Raw genomic sequence first — 23,959 nt, forward strand, 5'->3', positions numbered from 1 at the left:
TGGTGAAACCCGATCTCTACTAAAAATACACAAAATTAGCCAGGGGTGGTGGCACTTGCCTGTTATCCCAGCTACTCGGGAGGCTGAGGCAGAAGAATCGCTTGAACCTGAGAGGCAGAGGCTGCAGTGAACCAAGATGGCGCCACTGCACTCCAGCCTGGGTGACAGAGTGAAACTCCGTGTCAAAGAAAAAGAAATTATATATATATATATAATAATTTTTTAAAAATAAAAGGAGATACATATAAACCAAATCTAACAAAGGCTCTAAAGAAGAGTAAAACAATACTTTGTTCCAAATGGGAAATAGTAGAAAGAATCCAAGGAAGTAAAATAAGAAAGCCAGCACCGATCACATGGTTCTTAAGGGTAGGAAACACTAGGACTGGGTTAAAAGTATAACAGAATTTGAGATTTCAAATTTGAAATTTCAAAAAGAAATTCACAGGTCTAATCCAAATCCTTCCATTTATAGATGAGGAAACTTTAGGTCCATTTATTATTCATCCAACAAACTTGTATTGGTGTGCCTACATGCTAGATGCTAGAGATAGAACAAAGACCAAGACAAGACATGGTCCAGGAAAGTGACTTGCTCAAAGTCACAAAGCAAGTTAGCAGCTAACCAGGGGCTCTTTGCACTAAACCCCATATTGTCTAATAATATACAGTCATTTCTGTGTCTGTAAGCATCTTAAGCATTTGATGATGGTTCTATGAAAATATAAGATTTTCATACACAACTGATACCACATTTCATTAGGGGTATATATTATATTCAGAGGTAATATGATAAGGGGTATATATAATATATAAGGGGTATAGATTATAGTCAGATACTGTTAGAATCCATGTAAAATAACCAGTTTCTTATGTAGCATATGAAATGGTAATTTCCTTGGAAGTGTTTCCTAATTTCTTAGTCATTAGGTGTTCCATGTGCAAATGTTGACAATCTAAATTATAAAATTTTTATTTAGTTTTTAAGTTTGGGGGTACATGTGAAGGTTTGTTACACAGATAAACACATGTCACAGGATAAATTATGAAATTTTAAAACATGATTTCTGGTCATATGACTCTTACTATGTCTCCTTTGAATCACAAAGGAGAATGTCATTTTTTTTAACTTAATGTTTAAGTGAAAATTAGAACACTAATTTTTTTTTTTGAGACAGAGTCTCGCTCTGTCATTAGGCTGGAGTTCAGTGGCGCGACCTTGGCTCACTGCAACCTCCACCTCCCGGGTTCAAGCAATTCTCCTGCCTCTGCCTCCCAAGTAGCTGGGACGACAGGCGCGTGCCACCATGCCCAACTAATTTTTGTATTTTTAGTAGAGACGGGATTTCACTCTGTTGGCTAGGATGGTCTTGATCTCTTGACCTCATGATCTGCCTGCCTGGGCCTCCCAAAGTACTGGGATTACAGGCGTGAGCCCCTGCGCCCGGCCTAAAACACTAATTTTAAGTGAAAATTAGAATACTAGTTGAATGAACAACACTTAGCTAGTGTTCTAACACTTTATTTTCATAAATGACTCAATTTTAAAAGACCTACTTCTATCATTAACCTGTTGACCCATCTAATCATTCATAGCTTAACCAGTTTGGTAACAGTGTATATAATATAAATAGAGACAGTTAATAAAATGTTCTGCATCAGAACTTTTTTTTTTTTTTTGAGACAGAGTCTCACTCTTGTCACCCAGGCTGGAGTGCAGTGGAGTGATGGCTCACTGCAACCTCCACCTCCCCCAGGTTCAAGCAATTCTCCTGCCTCAGCCTCCCCAGCAGCTGGGATTACAGGCGACTGCCATCAAGCCCGGCTAATTTTTTGTATTTTTAGTAGAGACAGGGTTTCACCATGTTGGTAAGGCTGGTCTCAAACTCCTGACCTCAGGTGATCCTCCCGCCTCGGCCTCCCAAAGTACTGGGATTACAGGCGTGAGCCACAGCGCCCGGCCCAGAACTTATTTCTTTAAGAGAAAACACGTACCTCATTTTTAAATGAACAATAGCACCTAATACAAAAGAGAAAATTGAGTTTGGAAGCTACTCTGTTTTTTTCACTGATTTAATAACTTTAAGAAAGCAATACAGGAGTTATTTAATATGGGAAAGAATAGGAGCCCTCTACTAGAAGCAATACTGTGGCCTGAGAGTTCTTTGATTAAAATAACCCAAAAGGAAAAGGTGTGAAAATGTTGTAACTTATTGAAATAAAAAATTTTGAGATACTTCTGATTGGAAAGTAGTTATTTCGCCAGGCGCAGTGGCTCACGGCTGTAATCCCAGCACTTTGTGAAACCGAGGCAGGCAGATCACCTGAGGTCAGGAGTTGGAGACCAGCCTGGCCAACGTGGTGAAACCCCATCTCTACTAAAAATACAAAATTAGCTGGGCATGGTGGCACATGCCTGTAATCCCAGCTACTTGGGAGGCTGAGGCAGAAGAATCGCTTAAACCCAAGGGGCAGAGGTTGCAGTGGGCCAAGATCGTGCCCTTGCACTCCAGCTTGGGCAACAAAAGTGAAACTCTGTTTCAAAGAAAAAAAAAAAAGAGAGAGAGACCGGGCATGGTGGCTCACGCCTGTAATCCCAGCACTTCGGGAGGCCTAGGCGGGCAGATCATCTGAGGTCAGGAGTTCGAGACCAGCCTGGCCAACATGGTGAAACCCCGTTTCTGCTAAAAAATACAAAAATTAGCTGGCTGTGGTGGCCAGTGCCTTAATCCCAGCTACTTGGGAGGCAGAGGCAGGAGAATTGTTTGAACCCAGGAGGTGGAGGTTGCAGTGAGTTGAGATAAAGCCATTGCACTCAAACCTGGGGTACAAGAGCGAGACTTCTCTCAAAAAAAAAAAAGAAAGTAGTAATTTATCTTCTAACACCTCCAAGAATCTATGATGAGAAAGATGAGGGGACTGAAAAGCTACCTGTGTTATATATCTCTATTACAATATGGAGGTCTAAGGTTGATTCCCCATCCTCAGGCTCTAGAAGGCTCTCCTACTGTTGTACTTCTTTCCCCTGGCCATTCATTCCCTGTTATTATTTGTCCTCCCTCCCGACATGATAAGTTCTATCAAGGAGAAGCACTTGGATGTTATCCACCTCTGTATTCTACCTGGCATCACAGCACATAGCTGGCACTCAATAAGTGTAAAACCAATACCATAGATGGCAACCAGAATAAAATAGTTCATAAGATCTATTGTGATTCATATATCCATACTCTGAAACTAACTGTAATAATAAAAAATTGAAACTACATCAGCAACATATGGTTCCACCTCAGATTATCAGGGAATTAAATGGCACAGAACTGAACATTTTGAAAGGTGTGGCCACATAAAAAACAATGTGCATGCTGTCTAAAAATAACAACCACGCCCTTTTAAAGAGGAAATGTCAATTTCAAGCCTCAGATAATTGAAGAAAATTGTCAGAAAAAAAGAAACATTAAGTAAAAAAAAATAAAGATGATTTGATTTCTGGATTAAGATGTTTTAATTAATATACATAATGTATAGTAGTTCATATAATTTATTAATGGCATTTTCTATAGGACACTGTAATTAATTCAGTGACATCAATATTGACCTCATACAGACAAAAGATGAAAGCTGGGTTTTCTCATGTACTGAGTACAAAACATGTGCTAAAAAGTTAACATACACAGTTGTAAGAGATCAACGTCGGGATGACTCAAGTTTACAGTAGTTGTTTCACACGGTTTTCCAAGACTTGGATGCCACCCAGTGTTGCCGTGTTTGTGCAAATGCCAGCTCTGGACGGCCTGACTACCTCCTTTTGCCAGCCCCACTTTTGCCTGTTTTACTGCTGCCGCTGCTAGATTTGCCAGATGATTTTGAAGAGAAGAGTCTTGTCATGAACTCAGAAACATCAGGCAACTCATGGTTGGAATTCAGCATATTCATTGACTGCTCCATTTCCTGCAAGAAGACAAGGCACAATGATATGTAGGATCCTTCGAGTCTTTTAACTCCTAACACTTCCTATTAAGGAAAAAGTAAAGGAGTAGAACAAGTGAAAGGTACTGGTTCTGAGCAAAGATGCAACATCATACTCAATAGTACTTCACCTATATATCATTAGTAACTATTTTCCATATCTCCTTTATACCACTAGACATTTTGACTCTTAGTAAATGTCCAATAAATGATTGCCTAGGGTTTGATTCTGCTTATCTTTTTTTTTTAATTATACTTTAAACTTTAGGGTACATGTGCACAACATGCAGGTTTGTTACATATGTATACATGTGCCATGTTGGTGTGCTGCACCCATTAACTCGTCATTTAACATTAGGTATATCTCCTAATGCTATCCCTCCCCCCTCCCCCCACCCCACAACAGGCCCCGGTGTGTGATGTTCCCCTTCCTGTGATTCTGCTTGTTTTAATAAAGAACATTTTTTTCTGATAATGAATATATTTGATAATATTCCTATCTTATTTTATGTTTTCTGATTAAAGTGCTTTCTTATTGTTTTAATGAGTACATTTTTAAGTTCATGCTTCCTTTAGATGCATATAACCAGAATATTAAGTTTTAACTATACATCAAGGTATCAGTAAAGTTTGGAAAACAAGTGCAGTATTTCTAAGAGTTCATTTATAAGCCTCAGTAGTAAATCTATGAATGCTGTATGGCTTGCATGACTTCAATTAGACTCTAAAGCAAGCAACACACTGTTACAAAGAAGTCATTGGCAAAACAGGATAGGACTTGGCACTTTTGAGTATTTGTCCTCCCCCTTAATTGAGCCAAAAATCTATAACGTACTGTCTGATAGTTATATAATATTAATGTAACATCTGCTTCATTTAAATTTTAAGTGACATTCTAAAAGTGAACTTAAAATTGACTTTAGTCCATGAAAAAGATAGCAAATACTATATTATCTATACTTTCTTTCATTTTTTTTTTTCATTTTTTTTTTTTTAAGAGATAGTGCTCAGGTGATCCTCCTGCCTCAGCTTCCTGGGCAGCTGGGACTATAGGCACACACCACAGCACTGGGCTTCCATTTCAAATTGAACACTGTTGGGATATTAGCTTGAGCTTTTCCCACAAAGGTAGAATTTATTCCTAAGTTTTAAAGGAGAAGGTGCTTTTACAAATAAGGCTAGCAAAAGAAATATTGTAAACATAAATCAAATATGTTAACATGCCTCAATAATTAAGAAATAAATGTATATGGTAACAGCTCTTAAGTCTCTGCAAACATATATCAACTCTATTTTTGAATCTGTTCAACTCTGAAGCTCCTTTTTTTTTTTTTTCAGTTTTTGTGGTTTTATTTAAACACAAATAAAACATGCAAATGAGCCGCTGATTCCTTTTCCTCACTGTGCAGCCTGGCATTGGGACTGGTGACTCTGATGGCCAGCTGGGCTGCTCTTGCCAGATGGCTTTGTGGTTCTTGGAGGAAACACTGTGAGTAATCTCAGCACGGTAAGATTTGTTGCAGATCAGCAGTACTTCCAGCTCCTTGATGTTGTAGATCAGGAACTTCCAGAAGCCACTGGGTAGTAAGTACTTTGTTTCTTTGCTGCTCCCATAACCAATGTTGGGGATCAAGATCTGGCCCTTGAATCTTCTACGAACACTGTTGTCAACGCCTCTAGGTTTCTGCCAGTTAAGCTTAATTTTGACAAATTGGTCTGACTGGTGCCAGATAAACCTCTTGGTTCTCTTTTTGATGATCCTGGGCTTCACGAAGAATCTGAGGGCAGCCATGATGCCAAGTAGGAGATGGTACCACCTCTGCAGGCAGTGCCAAGGAAGAGAGCTTCTGAAGCTCTTGAATCAACTTTTTAAGATGCTTACTATGTGCAAAGCACTTTACAAGGAATGAACTTTTTTTTTTTTTTAAACGGAGTTTTGCTCTTATTGCTCAGGCTGGAGTGCAATGGCGCAATCTCGGCTCACTGCAACCTCTGCCTCCCAGGTTTGAGCGATTCTCCCGTCTCAGCCTCCCAAGTAGCTCAGATTACAGGTATGCGCCACCATGTCCGACCAATTTTTTTGTATTTAGTAGAGACGGGGTTTCACCATGTTAGTCAGGCTGGTCGCGAACTCCTGACCTCAGGTGATCCACTGCCTTGGCCTCCCAAAGCGCTGGGATTACAGGCCTGTGCCACCGCACCCAGCCAGAATGAACTTTTAATCAAATGTGACTTCTGATGTTTCCTTCTACTGATGCCACAGTTAATTGGCTTAACATATACAAGGAATGCACAGGATGTATTACTTTCAGTCTAACACTGAAGCAAAAATGCAAACATTTACCAATAAAACATTTTGAAATATCAAAAACCTTTCTTTTCCTATGAATCTTTTTCTGCCATTCCTGCTTTGAATATACCCCTTATTACTTTCCACAGAACGTAATCACGTACTACCTTAGCAAACATTTTTATTTACCTTATTTCTTTAAGAATAAGATAAATTTCTATTAAGAAAAAAGAAAAGAAAAAGTCACAAAATCCCGATAACAAGAAGACTATTTGATAAATCCATTCTATTTTCTACATTTAACTGGACTGAGCCTACTGATGACAGGGATGGCCTATAATTCATTTCTGTATCTCCATTATCTAGACCCTAGAAACGGATAAATGTTTACTCAGGAATGAATAAAATGTCAACATATCAACATACTAAATAAAATGGGGAACCTTGAAACTCAGAAGATACTTGTTGATGGTTGAATGGAAAAATGCACAATAGTTTTTTGAAAAAATGAAGAGTTCAAATAGAAGCCAATATTCAAAGAGAAAATGTGGTGGCACTGAATTGGAAGCATCCTGCTTAGTAAATCCTCTCCCTCTGCAGAACCAGTATGGTTTTGTGGAACAGAATTCAAAGGTCACTCTTCTATTTATCCATCCCCCTTGGTCTAGCTGTGTGTCTGAACACATAAACTGAGTATGTACTCTGAAGAGAGTTTTGTAAAGTAAAGGCAGATCATAGGAGCAATCATTTTGTAAAATATTTAGATTAAGTATACCAGAAGTATTGTACATTTCAGCTATTTAAAAAGTAAGGCACACAAAGAGGCTAGGATGCAGTAAGATGTTTTAGCTACATAAAGAGATCCAGGCCTTTATCAGGCAGAAGTAACAATTTATCTAGTCTAATGGAAGCAACTAATCAAAAGCCAGAAACATGATACTGTGTTAATACAACCTCTAGATTAATTTGGCTTGGGAACTAGAATAAAATTGAGAAAAACCAAGCTACCCAGCTACGATGGGATAAAGCAAACATCACAATATGCTTCAAAAACCCACAGATGGGGCCAGGCATGGTGCCTCAGACCTATAATCCCAGTGCTTTGGGAGGCTGAGGCAGGTGGATAGCTTGAGCCCAGGAGTTTGAGGCCACTCAAACTGATTGTGCCACTGCTTTCCAGCTTGAGCAACAGAGGCTCTAGCTCTTAAAAAAAAAAAAAAAATCCATAGCTGGACCATCATCTTACCCGTCTCATGTCAGGATCACTTGTATTGACCACTTTAGGCAGAAGCACAAATATCAATAAAGGAAGAACCATCATCATAACCTGCAGAAAAAAAAAAAATCCAGAAAATGTTTTTTCCCCACTTTATAGTTAATAGAACAAAAACTGCACTTAACAACCAACGGTGAAATTAAAGATTTAAATGTTGTCTATACAATAACACTAGCAGCAACCACCTCAATTCTACTGAGCCAGTTCTGATGATAGCAAGGTGCTGTCTGTCTGACTATGGTGGACTATTATAGAATGTAAAAGTTTTCTGTATGTATGTTTGGACTTTTAGACACCTCACTTCATAGTTGTGCCACTCACCTATCTTTTTGCAGAGTTTACTGTGTTATTTAACACAAATAGTTTGCAAATGGAACTATCTATTCCCTTTTTTTTTTTTTTTTTTAATCTATAGTCTGGCAATGGGATTGGTGATCTGATGGCAAGCTAACTGCTCTTTTCAGATAACTGTGGTTCTTGGAAAACTGACTTACTTTAGCAGACCAGTTTTGAAAAATGGTCTAGAAGCATCAAGCACTGCAGCACTAGATACACTTCCACGGAATTTCAGAAATGAGAACATGGAAGATGAATAAGCTCTGGAGTTACACTGCTGACTTCTTCCATCCAGTCTCCTTCCGCCTCTTTATCTCTGACAACAGATTCTAGGTACTAATTTATTCCTCTCTAGGGGATATACAGCCTCTGAATATAGATCATGTGTGATCTAAATAGCTATCAGCAAGGAATATGACCAAAACTTAGATAAATTCTTTTATTTTTATTTTTATTTTTTGAGACACGGTCTCGCTCTGTTCCCCAGGCTGAAGTGTGGTGGTGCAATCTCAGCTCACTGCAACCTCCACCCTCTTTGGTTCAAGCAGTTCTCCTGCCTCAGCCTCCTGAGTAGCTGGGATTACAGATGCCCGCCACCACACCTGGCTAACTTTTTGTACTTTTGGTAGAGACGAGGTTTCACCATGTTGGCCAGGCTGGTCTCAAACTCCTGACCTTGTGATCCGCCCACCTCAGCCTCCCAAAGTGCTAAGATTACAAGCATGAGCCACCACGCCTGGCCTACTTAGATAAATTCTAAGACAGCAATTCAATTTTTAAAAACAGCAAAAGAAAAGGTCGATTTGTTTCTAAAAACTGTTTTCTTGATGATAGTCAACAATAATTTATTGTATATTTTAAAATAACAACCAAAGAGTGGAACTGGTATGTTCCTAACATTTGCAAAAACATGATAAATGCTTAAGGTGAGGGATATCCCATTTACCCTGATGTGATTAATACACATCGTATGCCTATATCAAAACATCATATGTACCTCATAAATGTACATCTACTAGGTACCTATAATAATTAAAAATAAAAACAAATTTTTAAAGAATGAATGCTATTAGTGTTTTATTATTAGTGAGTATCATAACATTGGTTTCATAATGCCAGCTACTTAAATTACCATAGAATAACTTTTCTCTTCACTACACATGTTAAAAAAAGAGAAAGAAATCCTTACTTGTGCTATCAATAGGGGCTGGTTAATAAATGATGGCACATTCATCAATGGACTAATAATATGCAGGTAGTATGGCTGGGTGCAGTGGCTCACGCCTGTAATCCCAACACTTTAGGAGGCCAAGACGGGCAGATCACCTGAGGTCAGGAGCTCAAGACCAGCCTGGCCAAGATGGAGAAACTCTGTCTCCACTAAAAATACAAAATTAGCTGGGCGTGGTGGCGCATGCCTGTAATCCCAGCTACTTGGGAGGCTGAGGCAAGAGAATTGCTTGAACCCGGGAGGCAGAGGTTGTGGTGAGCTGAGATCGCACCATTGCACTCCAGCCTGGCCAACAAGAGCGAAACTCCGTCTAAAAAAAGCCAAAACAAAACACAAACAAAAAATATGCAGGTAGTATGAAGAATGAGACAGCTCCAGGTATGACTGACTTACTGAGTATTCTATTTGAAATGTAAAACATGCTATAAATATTTATCCAATTTCTATTACACATTTCAATAATCAAATCTACAGTGCAATTCTCATTATATTCTCTTCATTACGTATTCCCAAAGCCACTATTCTTCTGAAATCTGCAAATTATTCACAATTATCCTTTCATCCACCAATCTGACCTCAGCTTTCTATCTCACAGAGGTTTGAAGTTTCCACTGCCTAGAAGCAAATTAGGTATTAGTAAAGTGCTTTATTTTAGCCTGATACATACCATTGGGTTCATTAGAAAGTCTGTCCAGCCCCACGATTCCCTTTTAATAAAGTAAGAAGGTGGACCTGAAGATTTCATTTGGAGAGGATAGGGCAGTCTGACAACCTCTGATGTTTTGATGTAATTCACATATCTTGCTCTGATAAAGCAACATGGGGAAAGCAACAGTAATTCCATTAAAAACATTACTGGTTAAAAGAACTGCTTATATTATATTAGCAATGCCTTATACACACCTTCAGCTTTTTCCAAAATGCTTTAAAATCTAAACTTTTGATCTTGAAAATCTGATCAAAATACCTTTATCTACATGTCTAAAATATGCAGCAAAACACAGAGAAAAAAACGCTAGACTTGGAATGCTCTAGCTGCAGCTCTGTCATTACCTAGACCTGTGGGATTAAATTGGTTTCCTAACTTCTATTTATGTCAAAAGTTCTTTTAGAATCCTTCTGGTGCTAAAGTTATTTGATTATATTTAGTAATGAATTTATTTAATTATACCATACAAAAATACTGGATTTTATCTTTTTGATGGTCTAAGAAATGCATTATTGGATGTAACCAATTTTTAAGGCTATATTGCCAGAAAATTTTATAATGCAAGAAAGCACTGCAGCAGTGCTATAGGTAACACTACATTTTTCACCAAAGATGCACTAATTTTAATCAAAATTCTCATCCATGTTTACATATGATCCATTTTACTTTTTGAAAACTGCCTCTCCTATTTCACTGTCATTGCTGTGTTGGGAAATTTTTTTTCTGATCTATCTCCCACTTCATCAAACCTCTGCTCAGTTTCTTAATGTATCCATTTAGTTGTACATTTCAATGCCTATATTCATCGTAGAGGTTCTATTCTATTCTTTTTTCAAATATCTATAGCCTATTTTGGTATATCATTTCTATGGCAGTCTTTTATTTCCTTAAGTACTTTAAATATACATTAAATTATTTTACAGTCTATATCTAATAATTCTACTATTTAAAGTTCTTAGAGGTCTGATTTATTTGCTGACTCAATGTAGACTGTTTTCTTGGGTTCCTTGTAAGTTTAGTAGACTTTATTTACCTTTATTTAAGTAAAGAGATACAAAGGATAGCTCCTTCCAGAGAGATTATGTGTTTGTTACTGCCAGGAATTTGGGAATTACAAACAGAAACTATTTTGTTCATTGCTTAGCTTGGAAGTTCCTGGATTATGCAGAAAGTAATAAATTCATACCCCAAATTGTAATGAGTATAGGAGCATAACTATCAGTTTTCAGGGGAGACCTTTTCCCCCAAAGGCCAAATTTTCGGATATTCCTCCGAAAATCCAGGGCCTTCTGCATTTTAGTACCAAAGGTCAAAGGGAGGACCAAATTTTACATCTAATTCTGATTCCGAGCAAGCCCATGGCTTGCCTATTGCCTGCACACTGCTAATTAAATCTAAGCCTTCTGGGTTAGAGAATATCAAAATCTCCAGGTGGGGAAGTGGTTTATAGTTTATCCCCTAGGGATTTTCTTTGTTTTGGGGGGAGCTATGCATTTATTAATAAAAGAAAATGTTTGTCATATTTTTATCCAGCATTTCTCTGCCAAAATGTCAGAAATGATAATCCCACATATATTCAAAACTAATTTATCATGCATGCTGCATGCTTATAAAATATTGGTCAAGGCTGGGCACAGTGGCTAATGCCTGTAATCTCAGCACTTTGGGAGGCCAAGGTGGGTGGATCATTTGAGGTCAGGAGTTTGAGACCAGCCTGGCCAACATGGTGAAAACTGTCTCCACTAAAAATACAAAAATTAGCCAGGCATGGTGGCACGTGAGACTCTGTCACGAAAAAAAAAAAAAAAAAAAAAAAGAATTAGGAACTTATATGAATCCCACTTTGTTCTCTACTCTGTCACACCCCCAATTATTTTTTATTTTTATTTTTTTGAGACAAAATATCGCTCTGAAGCCCAGGCTGGAGTGTAGTAGTGCAATCTCGGCTCACTGCAACCTTTGCCTCCTAGGTTCAAGTGATTCTCCTGCCTCAGCCTCCTGAGTAGCTGGAATTACAGGCGCACGCCACCATGCCTGGCTAATTTTTGTATTTTTAGTAGAGATGGGGTTCATCATGTTGGTCAGGCTGGTCTCGAACTCCTGACCTCGTGATTCGCCCGCCTCGGCCTTCCAAAGTGCTGGGATTACAGGTGTGAGCCACCGCGCCCAGTCCCCATCCCTAATTATTAAGATAATTTTTAAATAAATTTTTCTTTTTTTTAATTTAACCTATGCTTCAGACATCCAATCATCAGGAATGTATGAGAACATGAATCCCACTGCTGCAACCAGTTCATAAGTGCTAAAGCAGGAAGTACTCTTTACCCAAGGTAAAAAGGCAACGAAAACTTTATACAGTTGCTCCTCGATTTACATTCCGATAAGCCCATTATAGGCTGAAAAATACTGTAAGTCAAAAATGCATTTAATACAGCTAACCCACAGAACAACATAGCCTCATTTAGCCTACCTTAAAAGTGCTCAGAATACTTACATTAGCCAACAGTGGCAAAATCACCTAATACAAAGCCCATTTTATAATAAGAAACTTATTTAATTCATGTAACTTACTAAATTCTGTACTAAGCATAAAAAAAAGAATGGTTGTTATGGGTACTTAAAGTATGGTTTCTACTGTGTATCGCTTTCGCACCATGGTAAAGTCAAAAAATTCTAAGTTGAGGGTTGGGCACGGTGGCTCACACCTGTAATCCCAGTACTTTGGGAGGCCAAGGCAGGTGGATCATGATGTCAAGAGATTGAAACCATCCTGGCCAACATGGTGAGACCCTGCCTCTATTAAAAATACAAAATTAGTTGGGCGTGGTGGTGCACGCCTGTAGTCCCAGCTACTCAGGAGGCTGAGGCAGAAGAATTGCTTGAACCTGGGAGGCGGAGGCTGCAGTGAGCCGAGATCACACCACTGCACTCCAGCCTGGTGACAGAGCAAGACTCTGTCTCAAAAAAAAAAAAAAAAAAAAAAATTGTAAGTTGAACCATTGTAAGCTGGGGGCCATCTGTATTTAAAACAATATTCCTATTTGCTAAGACTACTTTATTCAAAATTTAACCAGAGTAAAAGGGATTAAAAAAATACAAGTATTCCCTTTTGTGTAACAGCTCTTATTCCCTCCAATACTGTTTTCAATATAAAAAAAATGTTTAAAGCAGTATATATAACGTATACTGTGATCCACGTACCCCTCCATTTCCAAGCTTACAATTCTAAAATATACAAAAAGTCATGAATAAGTCCTTTAAGGCACAGATTTAATATAAAAGAACTTTACATATACACATATATGTATACACACACACACACACACACACACACACACACACACACACACACACACACATATATATTTTGAGACAGGATCTTGCTTTGTTGCCCAGGCTGGAGTGCAGTGGTACAGTCATGCCTATAATCCCAGCTACTTAGGAGGCTGAGGTGGGAAGACTGCTAAAGGTCAATTTGAGGCTGTACCGGGCTATGATTGCACCTGAGAAAAACCACTACACTCCAGCCTAGGCAACATAGCAAGACTTTGTCTCTCTACAAAGTAGGGGGGAAAAGTAATTTGTTTTTAAGAATATATTTATTGGTGGCATTAGAGTATTACTTTCCTGATAATATCAAGAATATTCTCTTGGACAGGTGCAGTGGCTCATATCTGTAATCCCAGCACTTTGGGAGGCCAAAGTGGGCAGATCACTTGAGGTCAGGAGTTTGAGACCAGCCTGGCCAACATGGCGAAACCCAATCTCTACAAAAAATAAAAAAATTAGGCCAGGTGCAGTGGCTCACGCCTGTAATCCCAGGACTTTGAGAGGCGGGCAGATCACAAGGTCAGGAGTTCGAGACCAGCCTGGCCAATATGGTGAAATCCTGTCTCTACTAAAAATACAAAAATTAGCTGGGCGTGGTGGTAGGTGCCTGTAGTCCCAGCTACTTAGGAGGCTGAGGCAGAAGAATTGCTTGAACCCAGGAGGCGGAGGTTGCAGTGAGCCAAAATCACGCCACTGCATTCCAGCCTGGGTGACAGAGCGAGACTCCATCTCAAAAAAAAAAAAATCAGACAGGCATGGTGGCATGCAGCTGTAATCCCAACTACTTGGGAGGCTAAGGTACGAGAATCCTTTGAACCTGGGAGACAGAGGATGCAATGAGCCAAGATTGCGCCACTGCACTCTAGCTTGGGCAACAGAGCAAGACTTTGTCTCAAAAAAAAAAAAAAAAAAGAATATTCTCATGATAACTGTCTCTGTTTAGTATACATGCTAAAAGAAGAGAAAGAAATCACTACTTGTCTATCAATAGGAGCCGGTTATATAAATGATGGCAAATCCACCAATGGACTAACATGCAGCTAAGATAAAGGATGGGACAACTCCATATGTGACTCATTCTATTTGAATTATGGCATATTTACATATTACATTTTTAAAACTTTCAATGTCAAAGAAAGCAAAGAAAGAAGAAACAAATTTTAGGAGTAAACACTAACTCAAATGTAAATAGTATGGTACTAACTGAACATGTGTCAGCTCAATTTTGAGTCTCTACAAGTCAGTCTAAATATGCTGGGCAGACACCAAAAAGATCAGTAGTAAAATTATTTATTAGTCCTCCACCTCCAGAAATTGTTTTTGCCTTTGCATGACCTGTGCTTTATTACTGCAACATAGTCATATTTGATAGCTTAAAGAAGAGACATTACCACTTAGGAGTTGCTTCATATATTTCCCGGTCAGATTTGACCAAAGAGGATGCTATTGCCATGAGACAACAAAATAAATAAATAAATGTGTTCTATTATAATGGGAAGCTGACTCTGAAGATGATAGATATCTACACAAATGTTTCGACTTCAAATAGGTTTTGCTATTCCGCACTCACAGTCTAAATTAGACTATAGTTCTTTTCACCTCAATTGTTTTCCCTAGAAATACATTTCCATTGAACATAAAAGATTCCATAAAGGACCACATTAATTTCTAGATCAATGAAGTATCAAATAGGTAATAAGAGGTATTATCAAAATATCCCAGTGAAAAACAGGTGATGAATAGTATTTCTAATTTAGAAAAGTTAAATTATTTCCAACTTAATAATCATATTTCAATTATAACTTTCATAGCACTTTAGCTCCTATAGTAAGTAATCTTACCTTTTCTTTATGTAATCATATTAGGAGCTTTAAAATAAATTTTAAGCCAGAGCAAGAAGCTCAACTTTACAATTTTTTCAATGTTCAGATTAAATAAACAGGATATTTTAAGTGTTTTAAGGAACAGCTGTAGTTTAAATAAAAAGAATTTTCCATCTAAACTATTAATTCTAAAAGGAATATATACTAAGGTATTCAGTAGCCTAGCTTTTGGCAAAAATTAAATCAGGTGCCCTCACCTCATTTTTCCTTTTGAAGTGATATCCACTCGAACAGGATCAAATCTGTAAGCCGGAGATACAACTTCCACTACATAAGATCCAGAAGGTATATCATGAACCACAAAACTCCCATCTGTCCTGGAAAAATGAAAATCATGTTTAGCTACTACCGATCAACAGCTTAGTCTTTTCTTATTTGCTAATTCCCAAATCAACTCTCCCGAAAAATGACATTAAAACCAACGGGCAAACAAACAAACAAAACCTTGGTGAAAGTTGTCCTATGCTTCAGTTTCTTTTTTCTTTTGAGACGGAGTCTCACTGCGACGCTCAGGGTGGAGTGCAATGGCACCATCTCAGCTCGCTGCAACTTCCGCCTCCCGGGTTCGAGTGATTCTCCTGCCTCAGCCTCCCGAGTAGCTGGGATTACAGGTGTGCCCCATCATGCCCAGCTAAATTTTGTATTTTTTGTAGAGACGGGGTTTCACCATGTTGGCCAGGCTGGTCTCGAACTCCTGACCTCGGGTGATCCACCCATCTCAGCCTCCCAAAGTGCTGGGATTACAGGCATGAGTCACTGTGCCGGGCCTTCAGTTTCTATAATTACACTGAATAGGTTCTGAAAATACCCAAGACCACTCCAGGGTAGCAGAGAAGCCTGACATAAAAAGTAATTATTTTCCTTCTATGGGTAGAGATGACAGGTGACAATTCCCATTCTAAAGCCATGTCTTCATTGAATATACATTATTATTAAAATATTAGGGTTCCAATTTTGCCAGTCACCCCCAACAATTTCTTACTATTAAAAATGGCAGGCCAGGCGTAGTGGCTCCCGCCTGTAATCCCAGCACTCTGGGAGGCCGAGGCGGACGGATCGCCGCCTGAGGTTGGGAGTTAAGAGACCAGCCTGACCAACATGGAGAAACCCCCGTCTCTACTAAAAATACAAAATTAGCCAGGCGTGGTGGCGCATGCCTGTAATCCCAGCTACTCGGGAGACTGAGATAGGAGAATTGCTTTAACCCGGGAGGCAGAGGTGGCAGTGAGCCGCCCAGCCTGGGCAACCAGAGCAAAAACTCCGTCTCCAAAAAAAAAAAGGCATTTTGTTCTAGTTTTAATCTGCAATTTTTGGTTTTCTGTTCTTTTTTTTTTTTTTTTTTGAGACGGAGTATCACTGTGTTGCCCAGGCTGGAGTGCAGTGGCCCGATCTCGGCTCACTGCAAGCTCCGCCTCCTGGGTTCACGCCATTCTCCTGCCTCAGCCTCCCGAGTAGCTGGGACTACAGCCCCCGCCACCATGCCTGGCTAATTTTTTGTATTTTTAGTAGAGACGGGGTTTCACCATGTTAGCCAGGATGGTCTTGATCTCCTGAACTCGTGATCCGCCCGCCTAGGCCTCCCAAAGTGCTAGGATTACAGGCGTGAGCCACTGCGCCCAGCTGGTTTTCTGTTCTTTTTAACAAATAATAAAAGGTATTTAAGTACCATTTGTTCTATTTGCTATAAATAATTCCCATTTACTTTGGTTACTAGAAGCTTAAAGTGTTTATGTAGTTAAAAACATCCATATTTTCCTTACTGATTTCTTCTAAACTTCCTAGACTTAGAAAACCATCCTATCAAGCGCTGATAATTTCATTTCACAGATCAAAATTAATTTGTTTGAAAAATGAGAAACTACTATTCTGAGGGGGAAAAAAGTTTATGTTTCAGGAAAACAAATGGTTCTAAAATGACCAACTGTATCAGAGAATTCCCGATATCATAATAATATATTAAAATAACGCTTCTTAAATCCTCATAGGCTCTTTCATAGTTAAAGGAATAACTGATACTTATGATATCCACAACAGTTACTAAAAAGCAAGATGATGAGACCATCCTGACTAATACGGTGAAACCCTGTCTTTACTAAAAATACAAAAATTAGCCGGGTGTGGTGGCATGCACCTGTAGTCCCAGCTACTCAGGAGGCTGGGGCAGGAGAATCACTTGAACCTGGGAGGCAGAAGTTGCAATGAGCCAAGATTGTGCCATTGTACTCCAGCCTGGGTGACAGAGCGAGACTCCGTCTCAAAAAAAAAAAAAAAAGTAAGATGAAAAAGTGTCACTCCAGAGCACACTAAGCCAGAATTGAAATGTAAACAAGTTAACTTATGCCTGGCCTGGACATGTTCCATTTGCCCTCTAGATCCACTCTCTACCTTTCTCCTCTTTGCAGACTGGAGGAAGGAAAGAAAATGAGCTTAGTGTATTTCCCCCCCAGATCTCTCACTGACAGGCCACCTCTGACTGGCTGTGTCAAGGGACTGGTTTGTGTCTTTCAATGCAGGCCTTTCTTCCCTTCAAGGTTCCAGTAACCTCTACTCTCCTCTTCCTTCAGGATTAGAGGTGGTGATAATAACCTTGAGGTTGTAAGCTCCAGGGTACTGCACAATCTGGCTGTTTCCCAACACCATGACTACACTGTTTGATCCCTTCATTAAATTATCCTTGAATTACTCTAATTTGAGTGCATCTTCTACTTCTTAATGGGATCCTGACTGAACAAATTTCTTTCTTTCTTTTTTTTTTTTTTTGAGACAGAGTCTTGCTCTGTCACCCAGGATGGAGTGCAGTGGGGTGATCTCTGCTCACTGCAACCTCCGCCTCCTGGGTTTAAGTGATTCTCCTGCCTCAGCCTCCCTAGTAGCTGGGATTACAGACTACTGCCAGTATGCCTGGCTGATTTTTTTTTTTTTTTGTATTTTTAGTAGAGACGGGGTTTTTCCATGTTGGCCAGGCTGGTCTTGAACTCCTGACCTCTGGTGATCCGCCTGCCTCGGCCTCCCAAAGTGCTAGGGTTACAGGTGTGAGCCACTGTACCCAGCCCTGACTGAACCAACTTCAAAACATTTTTTCAGATCCAGAAAAAAAACAAACTGATGACAGTGGAACACAAATAATATCAGAAATAATTAAAGAAAAAGCAAATATATTTATCATCCTAAGGTAAATATTTTACTTAAGAAAAATAACATAAAGTTTGCAATACAAAATTTAAAATTTGTCCTTAAAAATGTACTCTACAAAATGTAGGCCTTATGGGATCCTGATTTGAAAGAACAATTATATAAAAAACATTTTTGAGATAACTGAGGAAACATAAAAATGGGACTGTTAGATGATATTAAGCCATGATTATTTTGTCGAATCAATAATGGTAATGTGGTTTTTGTTTAAGTCCTTATTTTTTGGAGATACATAATAATGCTTTTACAAGTAAAATCCTATTATGCTTAGAACCATTTAAAAATATTTCAGAAAAAAATTAATGAGGTACACATAAGACATGAAACAGAACAGTAGAATGCCATTCTATTTATGCATGTTTGAAAATTTCTATAATAAAAAGTGCAAAAACGTATAGAATATTACTATGTAAAACAAACAAACAAAAACACCTGAAAACCACCTGTCCAAAAACAGAGGACTGGTTAAATAAATTATGGCTTATATACAATGTGATGATAGCAAGAAATGGCATGACGAGTCTTAAGGCCCAATTCCCTTTATCTCCACTAACCAAGTCCTAAGCCACCTCCAATAAGCACAAATGTAAGTCAAAACTGTGTGCTAGTCATGCAAAACAGCTACAATACAAATTACGTACCCCTTTTCCAATAAGATTATCACCATAAACTCCTCATATTAATTCTCCATCAACCTTTCTTTTTTTCCTGAGAGACAGGGTTTTGCTCTGTAGCCCAGGCTGGAACGAATGGCATGATCACAGCTCATGACAGCCTTGACTGCCTCAGCTCAAGTGATCCTCCCACCTCAGCCTCCTGAGTAGCTTGGATTACAGGTGCACACCACCACTCCTGGCTAATTATTTATTTTTTGTAGAGATGGGGTCCCGCTATGTTGCCCCAGCTGGTCTGAAACTCCTGGGCTCAAGCGATCCTTCCACCTCAGCCTCCCAAAGTGCTAAGATTACAGGTATGAGCCACCGCGCCTGGAAATTCTCCATCAACCTTTCTACATACAAATGAAAGAACATGAAATGGTATCAAAAGCTGTTCAAAAATATTAAGTGAAAAAGGCAGGATACAAACTACTACATGTTGTATTTTACTAGTAAAAACCTAAGTCATATGATTCCAAAAGAAGCTGGAAAAATGGCAGGCACCATGGCTCACGCCTATAATCCCAAAAATGTGACAGGCTGAGGCAGAAATATCACTTGAGGCCAGGAGTTTGAGACCACACTGGGCAACATAGCAAGACCCTGTCTCTACAAAAAATTAAAAAATTAGCTGGACATGGTGGCATCTGCCTGTAGTCCTATCTACTCAGGAGGCTGAGACAGGAGGATCACTTGAGTACAGAAGTTCGAAGCTGCCATGAACTATGATCTCGCCACTGCACTCCAGGCTGAGTAACAGAACAAGACCTTGTCTCAAAAAAAAAAAAAAAAAAGAAAGAAAGAAAGATACAATGAAACATTAAGGGCTGTTTTCCTACTTTGTTTCTAATATACTATTTTTAAACAGAAATTAAATGCTTTTTAAAAGAACTGTATAGGAAGAGTGGCCAAATGGTCAATTAAGGCTCATTCCTAAAGCTTGATGAGAACTTTATCATTAAAACATCATTAATTAGGGTAAACTCTAAAGAATGCCCTAATGCCAGATTCTTAATGACAGATGGCAGTAAAATACTGGTTGTAAATTTGTCACTATTTATTAATCTGAGGTTGGAATTACCACTCAAGGGCACTTAGATGAGCTGAACAAATATGTAAATCAGATTTGGATTTAAATGTCCACATTTAAGTTGTCTGATTTTCAGATACCATTTGCTGGTGTACGAACCCACCAAAGGAAATACTTCCTAATTATTTTCTTTCAGTTTACAGTTTCACCTTCCAAGTAAGGGTGGAAAGATTTAAAACAACATACGTGTGCCTAGACATTTCAAAAGCAGGCTGCTGCAAAACTAGTGCTAACAATTTCATCCTGTCTTTTAATATAGACAGAAAACCCACTTCCACTAATAGCACGAAAGGACAGAAGCAAGAAAGCAATGTAGAGGAACCCTAGTCTCACATAAATGACAAGTGTGATATAGCAAATCCCTCGATGAATTCAAGTATAAAAAAGAACAACGATCCCACCCCCAAGCCAAAAAAAAAAAAGTGCTTTGATTAGGGATTTCAGGGCCTATTAATTTTAGAAGCAGTTACATTAGCCTCCCAGTCTATGTCGTCACTAGAAGCCCTTTGGGTTTTGAGAATTCCCACTTGTGTCGCATCTTTCTACATAATAACAAGCTACCAAAAGACTGAAGTGAATGCAAAAAACGACTAGGTTCTAGGGAAACCAGATGAGATATAAAAGAATCCAACAAGAGACTAATAAGGGTCCACCTGTCCCCAGGGCCCAGGAATGATCGTCCCCACATGGGGCCAAAATAAGGTTGGAAATAACTGACTCCATGCTCTGACCATGGCAGGGGGTGAGCGTCTGCCATGCTCATTCCAGAGGTACAGGACCAGGAAAGGGAAAGCATCCGACTGCCTCCCAAGGTCTCCCGGCATAGACCGTTAGCGGCACTCTCCCCTTCAGTCTGAGACAGCGACGTTGTCCCGTCCTGACACTTAACTCTCCTGGTGGGGTCAATTTCCGGCCTCCATCCCAGCCTTTTTCCCGCTGCCCTCAGGATGCTCACTTAAGGAAACCGACGTGCTCTTCTCCGTCTACGAGCACTCGGGCCGCCGAGATCCAGTCCTGAGGCTTCACCCCTGGAACAACTGCACGCCCCTCAATCTTGAAGCGATCTCCTATGCCGACCCCACTCCCTCCCGATCCCTCAGCAGCAGCCCCGGGCACCTCCGAGCTCTGGACATCCCCCGATAGCAGCAGCAGCAGGACGGGAAAGAAGCCCCACAGAGCGGCCGCCATGACAGCAGCTCTGCACTCAGACCGGCAGCCCCGGAAGCCCTCCTAGTCTCCCGGCCGCCACCGCCGCCGCTGGCGGCTTGATGTTGTCATCACTGAGCGCCCGTTTCTGTCATAAGCTGTGGGATCCAACCAGAGGAAAGAGATCATGGCCGATCGACTAGCGAGGCGGAAGTAAGGCGGAAGTACTGCCCTTAACTCCCGGCACTCCGGATTGGAAGACGGCGCACAGAGCATATGTCAAGTGCCTATGAAGGGGACTGCCCATGAAGTGAAAGTCAAGTGTGTGTTGCTGTGGCAGCCACGGAGGCCAAGGACCTCACGGGAGTAAAAGATGACGAGACTGGCTTCGGGAGAAACACCATCCAGAAGAGACCTTTCAAAAAACTTCTAGAGACTCCCCAAGACGTATGAGATGAAAGGCTTCTGTGTGCGTTTAACCCATTTCTCCTTAGCCCCGAGATTACGCGCTGCTGTGCCTGCGACTGCAGCGTTTACGCCGAGATAACTCGTGGATTACAGTGCCAACCTTACTCCCAAAGTCTGCCACGAAATATCTCGCTTCTGTTATTTTCGCATGGTTTTGGTATATTGACTTTTGAAACAAAAGACATCATTCTGTTTATAGCATTCTGTTTTTAGTAGTGGTATTTCCATTTACAAAATATAGTAATTCTCGATCGCTGAAATGTCAAATCCTAGAAAACGTAGCATTCCTATGCGTGATGGTAATACCGGTCTCGAACAGTTGTTGGCTGAAGATTCATTTGATGAATCTGATTTTTCGGAAATAGACGATTCTGATAATTTTTCGGATAGTGCTTTAGAAGACGATAAGATCAGGCCTCTGTCCCATTTAGAATCTGCTGGAAAGAGCCCTACATCAAGTGACTCAGGGCGCTCTATGAAATGGTCAGCTCGTGCTATGATTCCACGTCAAAGGTATGACTTTACCGGCACACCTGGCAGAAAAGTCGATGTCAGTGATATCACTGACCCATTGCAGTATTTTGAACTGTTCTTTACTGAGGAATTAGTTTCAAAAATTACTAGAGAAACAAATGCCCAAGCTGCCTTGTTGGCTTCAAAGCCACCAGGTCCGAAAGGATTTTCGCGAATGGATAAATGGAAAGACACTGACAATGACGAGCTCAAAGTCTTTTTTGCAGTAATGTTACTGCAAGGTATTGTGCAGAAACCTGAGCTGGAGATGTTTTGGTCAACAAGGCCTCTTTTGGATACACCTTATCTCAGGCAAATTATGACTGGTGAAAGATTTTTACTTTTGTTTCGGTGCCTGCATTTTGTCAACAATTCTTCTATATCTGCTGGCCAATCAAAGGCCCAGATTTCATTGCAGAAGATCAAACCTGTGTTCGACTTTCTTGTAAATAAATTTTCAACTGTATATACTCCAAACAGAAACATTGCAGTTGATGAATCACTGATGCTCTTCAAGGGGCCATTAGCTATGAAGCAGTACCTCCCGACAAAACGAGTACGATTCGGTCTGAAGCTATATGTACTTTGTGAAAGTCAATCTGGTTATGTGTGGAATGCACTTGTTCACACTGGGCCCGGTATGAATTTGAAAGATTCAGCCGATGGCTTGAAATCATCGCGCATTGTTCTTACCTTGGTCAATGACCTTCTTGGCCAAGGGTATTGTGTCTTCCTCGATAACTTTAATATATCTCCCATGCTTTTCAGAGAATTACATCAAAATAGGACCGATGCAGTTGGGACAGCTCATTTGAACAGAAAACAGATTCCAAATGATCTGAAAAAAAGGATTGCAAAGGGGACGACTGTAGCCAGATTCTGTGGTGAACTTATGGCACTGAAATGGTGTGACGGGAAGGAGGTGACAATGTTGTCAACATTCCACAATGATACTGTGATTGAAGTAAACAACAGAAATGGAAAGAAAACTAAAAAGCCACGTGTCATTGTGGATTATAATGAGAATATGGGAGCAGTGGACTCGGCTGATCAGATGCTTACTTCTTATCCATCTGAGCGCAAAAGACACAAGGTTTGGTATAAGAAATTCTTTCACCACCTTCTACACATTACAGTGCTGAACTCCTACATCCTCTTCAAGAAGGATAATCCTGAGCACACGATGAGCCATATAAACTTCAGACTGGCATTGATTGAAAGAATGCTGGAAAAGCATCACAAGCCAGGGCAGCAACATCTTCGAGGTCGTCCATGCTCTGATGATGTCACACCTCTTCGTCTGTCTGGAAGACATTTCCCCAAAAGCATACCAGCAACGTCCGGGAAACAGAATCCAACTGGTCGCTGCAAAATTTGCTGCTCCCAATACGACAAGGATGGCAAGAAGATCCGGAAAGAAACGCGCTATTTTTGTGCCGAATGTGATGTTCCGCTTTGTGTTGTTCCGTGCTTTGAAATTTACCACACGAAAAAAGATTATTAAATACCGATCATCATACACATCTGTTCCATTAGGATTAGAGACAAGTTCTGTTTAGAAATAACTCCAAGATTGGGAGGCCGACCTGGGTGGATCACCTGAGATCAGGAATTCAAGACCAGCCTGGCCAACATGGTGAAACCCTGTCTCTACTAAAAATACAAAAATTAGCTGGGTGTGGTGGCACTTGCCTGTAATCCAAGCTACTTGGGAGGCTGGGGCAGGAAAATTGTTTGAACCCATGAGGCAGAGGTTGCAGTGAGCTGAGATCACACCACTGCACTCCAGCCTGGGTGACATAGCGAGACTCCATCTCAAAAAATAGAAAAAAAGAAATAACTCCAAGAACAGTTTTGTTGTTGTTGTTTG

The 23,959-nt window shown here is 40.0% G+C and overlaps 2 protein-coding genes and 1 pseudogene across 2 annotated transcripts; 1 reads left to right on the forward strand and 2 right to left on the reverse strand.

The window, feature by feature from the left end:
* Positions 1 to 3,481: 3,481 nt before the first annotated feature.
* On the reverse strand, positions 3,482 to 21,183 carry EMC7 (ER membrane protein complex subunit 7). The gene is made up of 5 exons (XM_054450488.1): positions 20,918 to 21,183; positions 15,222 to 15,341; positions 9,770 to 9,908; positions 7,506 to 7,586; positions 3,482 to 3,951 (listed from the first exon to the last, which is right to left on the reverse strand). The coding sequence occupies exons 1-5, from the start codon at positions 21,148 to 21,150 to the stop codon at positions 3,799 to 3,801; spliced, it is 726 nt and encodes a 241-aa protein (XP_054306463.1). The 5' UTR covers positions 21,151 to 21,183; the 3' UTR covers positions 3,482 to 3,798.
* On the reverse strand, positions 3,958 to 7,499 carry LOC129013799 (large ribosomal subunit protein eL32-like; annotated as a pseudogene).
* Positions 21,184 to 21,214: 31 nt separating the features above from the next.
* Positions 21,215 to 23,757, forward strand: PGBD4 (piggyBac transposable element derived 4). The gene has a single exon (XM_054450487.2). The coding sequence runs from the start codon at positions 21,836 to 21,838 to the stop codon at positions 23,591 to 23,593; it is 1,758 nt and encodes a 585-aa protein (XP_054306462.1). The 5' UTR covers positions 21,215 to 21,835; the 3' UTR covers positions 23,594 to 23,757.
* The last annotated feature ends 202 nt before the right edge of the window (positions 23,758 to 23,959 follow it).

Source organism: Pongo pygmaeus, chromosome 16 (genome assembly GCF_028885625.2).
Source record: "Pongo pygmaeus isolate AG05252 chromosome 16, NHGRI_mPonPyg2-v2.0_pri, whole genome shotgun sequence".
NCBI classification, from domain to species: Eukaryota; Metazoa; Chordata; class Mammalia; order Primates; family Hominidae; genus Pongo; species Pongo pygmaeus.